Source organism: Glycine soja, chromosome 9, assembly GCF_004193775.1.
Source record: "Glycine soja cultivar W05 chromosome 9, ASM419377v2, whole genome shotgun sequence".
NCBI classification, from domain to species: domain Eukaryota; kingdom Viridiplantae; phylum Streptophyta; class Magnoliopsida; order Fabales; family Fabaceae; genus Glycine; species Glycine soja.
This window is the reverse complement of record NC_041010.1, coordinates 38,009,574-38,017,317: the sequence shown is the minus strand read 5'-3', so window position 1 is coordinate 38,017,317 and position 7,744 is coordinate 38,009,574. Positions and strand designations below refer to the sequence as shown.

The following is a 7,744-nucleotide window of genomic DNA, read 5'->3' as shown; positions in this document are numbered from 1 at the left end:
GTGGGTGGTGTTTCCAAGTACAACCCAGCCTTCACAGGTCATTAAAATAGGCATATCTTAATTACACAACAGAGAAGAGAATGGAGTATAATGCTAAACAACAGCACTCATATTTAGTTGGAAGTAAAAAGGAAATCGATGTAATGTTCAAACACCAGTAGTTTCATGAATGGATAAAATTTTACTTCTAAATATTAATAAAACAAAATGCCATCCGCTAGTTCCCTATCAGAACCAACCAATTAACCAAATGATTGAATTCCCAAGTACTAAATCCAAAGAAGTGAAGATAACAACATAGGAAGAGTTAGAGGAGAACAGGAAATGTCTTGTGACTTTGAAAATTGTTGTACTACAAACCATCTAAGAAGCCTCAGTCTCAGGCCAAATACACAAATAAATATATACATGACAAACAGGCAGAAAGGAACATGAAGCCAGTTGACAATAGAATAGACCTACCTAATGGTGACAAACTTGTTGGTGCCATGTTTTGCCCAATAAGTCCTCAAATCAATCGGATTAGAAAAGTTATAACCCTCAGCTGCAAGTTTCTCTAACACTTTCTTAAATGCTCCTATACTCATTTTCCTTCCAGCTATCCTAGCACCACGCCGCTTGGTACTCATAGGCAAAGGATACACTGACATCCCTGTCGTGCAACATGCAGACTGCCAACCGCCAGAGCCCCATTTATAACACTGTTGGTGCACTCCAGTGCATGAACAAACAGGAATCGGAATACTAGAAATATCCATATCAATTCCGTTTATTACAATTTCAGTAGTTTTCTTTGGAACCCTTGCACGTTGAACTGAGGGAGCATTCTCATCCTTTGGTGCACGAGGCCCCCTCTTTGGCTTCTTAGCCCTGGGAGATTTGGGAACCTTGGGCCCCTGTCTTTTCTTACGAGTTCCGTTTGCCTTCTCGACGACAGGTGCTTCTTCCACTGGCTTTTCTTCCTTTGGCAATTCCGGAGCTTGAATCATTTGAATTTGATGTGCTGAAGATGTCTCCGGAATACCACCATAGTTATGATTTGTAGGTATCATATTCATATATTTGTCTCTCTGACTAATCCATGCATCCCTCATGTATTCCATAGGGTATGTAGCTTGGGGCATACCACCAATGTCCCTATGGTGAAATGCTCCATTAGTGCCTGCTAAAACCGCAGCATTGCGCCCTCCAATTAGAGGTTTTTCCGGCATGGATGACATCAGTTGCAGCCCCAGGTGGCTCTTGAACGACGTGGCGGGTTCATAGTAACCCCAATTACGTATGTTAAGACCATTATCACCATCCATCACAACACCAACTGATGAAAATAATTACAGGAACACAATGTAGTGAATGTACACTATGTTAAATATCCTCACAAATGATCCAACTCCATTGCATTCTCCTAACAAACCAACACAATTCAAAACACAGCAATTAATATGCAAAATAGAAAAAGAAAAAAAAAAAACAAAATGTAATTGTCTGACCTAAAAACTCACCTTTGTTTCAGCTCAAATAAAGTCAAACCAGAAAAGGGGATAAATTACACAAATCCCATAAATGCACACAAGCAAAACCTCATACCCCAAAGATTTCAGCTTCTGGGTTTTGATCTAAGATCCATTTTAGCATAAAAAAGAGCAAAAAAATCAGATCTTTGAGCCAAAAACTAAACAGAACAACAACATCTAAGATTAAAATGAAAGTGTGAAAATGGGGGCGAAAAAAAAAAAAGAGATTTTGATGTGAACCCATGTAATGATTTGAAGAAAAAATAAGAGGGTACGAGAATGTTTGAGCTGAGCGAGAAGGGGCAGTACCTGTTAGGGTTCTTGGCGTCTACGAATGGAAAATGAAGAGAGCAAAGGAACAAAAATGTCTGCACGCCATCTTAAAATCTAATCTCAACATTTAAAAAAAACAAAAAAAGCATTTATGAGATTCTAATATTAAAGTAATATTTTAAATAATGTTTTCAAATGCAAAATGTGCAAATTGCTGAGACCAATACTCAGTCAGCATAGCATAAATAATTATTTACCTAGTAGCACGACACTTTCCTCTTCCACTGCGAATTGCCCCATTTTAAATGTGTTTTGATTTGTTTATCATTTTCGTACGATATACATTACAGACATTAGCATGATAAGTCAAATTTCCAATTTAATATAATAATAAATTATTGAATAATATACAAGTGTACTTTGCCAACTAATTTAATATAATAATAAGTTATTGAATAATATACAAGTGTACTTTGCCAACTTTGGTAATAGATTAATGAAATTAAAAACCTGGCTACTAATGAATTCTGGGTTGTAATTCTAAGTTAATAAGAATATATAGAGGATATGCTTCTTGATGTAACCTGTCGTTAATTTTATATCTGCTTAATACTCAAAATTTGAAAATTGGAATTGTTAAAAAAATGAACAAATGGGAATAAATATTTAATGAATGCTAATACTAATATATTTGTGTATTTTAAGTTAAGCTTGTGCGCTGTTTTTTTTCTGTAACAAAATTAATAATTAACAAAAAAATTAAAATATAAAAATTATCTTATAATTAAAATTTATGATAAATAAATATTTTTAAATATATACTATATTTTAAATTATAATAAATAATTTAAATTGTACGGAGGATACTATTCTCCAAATTGTACATGCCAATTTATAATACAAGAATAGATATTTTTATTTTAAAATATAACATTTTTATTTATAATAAATTTATTAAAATGATTTTTTGTAATTTTTTATATAATAAACAAAAAGAAGCGAAAATAAATATTTTCTGTATTTAATTTCAAAAGCTCTCTTAAGAATGTTTAAATATATTTGGAAAGATGAACAAAACAAAAGCATTGTTATTATGATAAGTGCATTATCATCTCTAAATTTTTTATAAGACGAACAAATTTCAAGTTGCAAAAAGTTTTAAAATAAAATATCCAGAACTATTGCAATGTTTTTATTCTGTCAAAATTGAACTGGAAATGATCATTTGATTCTATTTTATTGTAATTTACTATTACATTTAATTTTATAAGATTATTAGCACTTGATGTATCCGAAAAGATTTTTGGCCATCGTGAAGTCATTGATAGCAGCCACTGGCAACAGGCTGGGCTGGTGGAGTTCCCAAAGCACTAAGCACAATACAATTACAGCATTGGGACCTTGGGGCTGTCCAGTTAACCTCATTGCACATTTCACATTTAATACTTCTACATTCACTAAATATAAAGAATAAAATATATTTTAATATTTTTTTTTATAAAAATAAAAAATAAGTATTAAAAAATTTATAATAATAAGCATATAATACTCAATTAACTTTCATCATCTGAGTTAGACTCTTTTTTATAAGAGTATCCTAAAATAGTCCAACACATGTAGGTATTTTTTAATCAAATAAGATAGAATCATCATTATAAATATTAAAATTTTTCTTCTAAATATTTAGTTCATTAAATGTTTAAGATTTAAATTTAAAGTTATTATTAAATTGGAAAAAAATTATTATTTGATTCACATGTTTAACAATAAACAAGGATGCATTTATTATTAAATTAAATTAAATTTTATTAATTAATTTAAAAATAATAGTAAATATTTTTTTATTTTTCTTATTTTACAAATTTATTCATCTTAAATAATTGACTAAATCCCAAGTTTTGGAACAAAAGTGAAATATTTGTTGAGGGATAGGAACTTATTTGTAGAGAATCTTTACAGTACCTATAAATATTAGTTAAAGAAATAAAAATGATTTTCTTATGAGAAAGTGTTATACATGAATTATTACCATAATTTCTAATGTATTTTCAATAAAAATATTACTATTCATTATTTTTTTATTAATGTCGTTGAGATTTTTATTAGCAAGAATATTTTATATTTTAATAGATTATTTGTAATAGATTATGAAAGTGTTACATGACTTTATCTAATGTTGTCACGTAAAAAAATTATAGTATAGAATTAACAATTATTCAATTAACCTTACTTGAAGATAAATAACATAAGGACAAAAAAAAAGAAGTTTAATTTTTTTTTTGAGAAAAAAAGAAGTTTAAATATTATAGGAATTACAATGAAAAATATTTACTGAACTAAAAAAACAAACTACGTATTTACTGATAGAAAGGAAATTTAAACCTTGTGTTTAAAAAACCTAGCACCCAAGCTACCGGAAATCTCGCCTCTTATGCCACGCTAGATTTGTTTCCTCTTCGCAGTTTCGTTCTCTTATGTTGTCACTTGTCAGAGAGATTATAATTTGCACTTTTCACTTTTTTACTTCTACTTTCATAAAATAAAACAAACAAAAAAAAAAGTCAATGCTTAACTTTTTATTTGTTAAGAAATATTTAATATATTTTTGTTAAATATTTTAACTAGCTGAAAATTTTAACAACTTTATATTTTAAATAATATATATTATATATTAAATGTTGTATTCTTATTTTTAAACAGTCCAGTGTTTCTTAATAATTATGTCTGGTATTTCTTTTATTTTTATTATTTTAAAAATGTTAAATAGTTTAATTGGTTTGATATTTATATGCAATCCTAGCTCCAACTTCGAAAACTATTTTTATTTTATTTTATTTCAGTGACACTCAAATATTGAATAAATGAGGAATGCTAAGATAGACACATTCTCTTAAACACACTTCCATAAACAAATAAGGTTCAAAAAAATTAGTTGACGTAGACTAATAGGAGGAAGTGCGTGTAAGATAGTGTGAAATAGTGTAACTCTAACATTCCTCTTAAATAAATTGAACATGCTTGATTAAATGGGTGGAAATAAAAAATGTGTCACTACCATAAATAACGATATCCAATGTGTCTTTCACCACGTTACTTGTAGTTATTCATTGATACTAATGAAAGATGAGAAGTTCTTCAAAAAGGACTCAAACTGTTACACCAAAATAACATCAATTTTTAATTTAAAAAAAGTATTTTATAAAAAAAATAGTGAGTTAGCGGTGTAATGCCTTGAATTTTTCACGTCTGGTACTAACACTAATTATGATTCCATGCAGTTTGGGGGTCTGAATACATATTACAGGATCAAGCAAAAAACTTAGAAATGGGGTATGCAGTATGGTTTTCGATTGTCTGGGTCATATAATTAAATGATTAATTTGATGGACAAAGTAAAGATAAAATGTTGGTAGTGGCTCACTGCTAGCAGAGAATTGCAATATTCATTGATTAATTAGCTTCAATCTCCGCGGGAATGTTTAGGAAGGTTTTAAATCAGATAAAATAACTGATTACATACTAACATAAACTATGATCAAATAACTGATTTCTAATCTCTAATATCTCCCTCAAGTTGGGAACAATAGTTTAGGCAATGCTTTTACATTTTATGATAGGATTGATGTTAATTCATTGACAAATGTATTAATTTTATTATAAGTATTAAAGATTAAAATAAAAATTCAAATATCGAATCCATAGGAATTTTGGTTATACTTAATGATACAAGCCCAATTATTAAGCAATGAGAAGAAATAGAAGAAGAAAAGATAAGGAATTAGAAGTGTGAAATTTAGAGTAAGACAAAGAAAAGGATAACAAGAAAAATAAATAATAATTTAAATACAAAAAGATGAAGTCAAGATGTGATAATGTTAAGGTCTAGCATGTCAAAACTACTTGTAATGTAATGTAAAAGATTTTTTCTATCTAATGAAATCTATGTTTCTACCCACATCTATTAAGATACTCTATTTTTGGTTTTCCGTACCAAGAGTTTAATTTATTTATCATTTTCTCCCAAATTTCTTTGTCAGAGATAAAGATAACAAATCACATTAAGATAAGATATGCAAAAATTAGTAGACAAAACAAATGTCAATCTATTTCTAGCAATGAATTTATTTAGATACACTTTCTCAGTTCTTTAAAGAATAACTATTTTTCAATGCATTACCCTCTAAACATTATATGAATGATCAGGTCATAATAACATAAAAGCACATAGAAGAATAATAGAAACAAAATTGCATTAAATAGATAATAGACAGAGTTACATTACAAGAGTTAGGCCTCTAGGCTCCCAATAAAAGGAATTTAGCCTTTAATAGCCATGAGAGATTTTACACTTCAGGGACTAATATGGATGGAAGAATGGGCTAGATGACTAGAAGCAAGAAAGGGAGAAATGACTAAAGAAAGAGAGTTTCCCCCAAGGGAGAGGCTCAGGCTTTGGATTTTTTCACTAAAGAACTCTGAGACTCGGTGTGTCTTTTCCGCCTCCTACTCCTTTTATAGGCCTAAGATAACTTACTTTTCACGCTGACTTCACGCTTAGCACGAGTTTTCACACTAAGCGCGCCTTAAGGCTTCCTTGTGGGCCTTCTTCACACAAAACCTGGGTTGCTAGTTGAGCGAGACTACGCGATAAGCCTGAACTTGTCCGCTAAGCGAGAGTGCGCACTAAGCCTAGATCGTGCGCCGAGTGAGCTGTCCAATTTTTCCAACTCTTCTTCAAGGCTTTTTCTTCAGTTTTTGCATCAATTTTTCTCTAAACCACTTGAAATCTTCTTCTTTTGACTTCTACTAATAAAAAAATATCAAAGATGTTAATTTTTTTATTATTTCATTAAAAATAATAGTAAAGTGAAGAAATTACAATCATTATTAGCCAAAATTGACTATCAAATTAACTCTGATTTTATAGTTATCAATTGACCAATTGCTCATGTGAAACTACACAAACTGATTTGATGAAAACAAACTAAGCATGCTCCTCAATGAGATGACACTTCCATACCAACATGTTTTGAATCTTAATTAAAGAATATGTTCTTAATTGGTCATGGTACTACCAAAAAATTGCTAGCCGATGATATCCTATCCAATCCAATCCAAATGGAAATCAAAAGAAGTAATTCAAAAAGGATAGACCACTTTGTGCACATAGTTGATTCATTGGACACAAAAAGAATGGAGCCATTCCACTGATGGGAAAAACAGACCAACACAATAACAAACTCAATAACAGAGCAGTAAGTAGTAGAAATAAACTCTCCCAAACTTGCAAGAACCTATGAGGAGCACCAACAAAATATAGAGCGCAAAATAAAAATCAAGAGCACACAAGAGACACAATTTGTTTAACGTGCAAAATCCCTCAATGCAAGGGTAAAAACCACGGGTCATCCAGACCAAAGAAATAACTCCACTATAATCAACAAGGGTACAAGAGAGTCTCCAACAAGTGCACTGAAACGTGCTACAAACAGCCAAATCAAAACAAAGCATCAATGCTTACAATAGAGAGACAAGAAGATGAAACCCCAAAATGCAGAGCAGAGAATGTGAAATACTTATCTCCCTTTCCAGATATCGTTTTAACAATTCATCTAGACAATTTGACGTATCACGTGTATAGAACCTGGTGTCCAAAAAGCAGTCTGATCCAATGGTAAACGAATCCGCAATTGCAATATGAAAAACACTCTTTGGTGGCTGTGCAAAAATCACAATAATTTTCCTTCTCCTTTTTCTCTCAATGTTTTGTAACTGTTTTCCCCTCACAAATGAGTCTCTTTCTCTCCCTAATCTGACCTCTCTCTACTTAAATAAGTGAGAAAAAATGGACATTCTCATTTGGACCTTTACTCCACATAGGAATGGAGCCCAAAAAACCCAAAAAATCTCCCCCTCACAATTATGTAGAGGTGACTGCCAAATCGGCAATCTCACAA

At 30.7% G+C, this 7,744-nt stretch overlaps 1 protein-coding gene across 2 annotated transcripts; it reads right to left on the bottom strand.

The window, feature by feature from the left end:
- Window positions 1-242: 242 nt before the first annotated feature.
- Window positions 243-1,919, bottom strand: LOC114368732 (protein BASIC PENTACYSTEINE2-like). 2 transcript variants are annotated; one of them, XM_028325972.1, is made up of 3 exons: window positions 1,824-1,919; window positions 1,503-1,616; window positions 243-1,405 (listed from the first exon to the last, which is right to left on the bottom strand). In XM_028325972.1, the coding sequence occupies exon 3, from the start codon at window positions 1,305-1,307 to the stop codon at window positions 459-461; it is 849 nt and encodes a 282-aa protein (XP_028181773.1). In that variant the 5' UTR covers window positions 1,308-1,405; window positions 1,503-1,616; window positions 1,824-1,919; the 3' UTR covers window positions 243-458. The 2 variants fall into 2 exon arrangements, with proteins under 2 accessions (XP_028181773.1, XP_028181774.1); XM_028325973.1 differs by lacking the exon at window positions 1,503-1,616 and having other exon boundaries at window positions 1,824-1,917.
- Window positions 1,920-7,744: the final 5,825 nt, after the last annotated feature.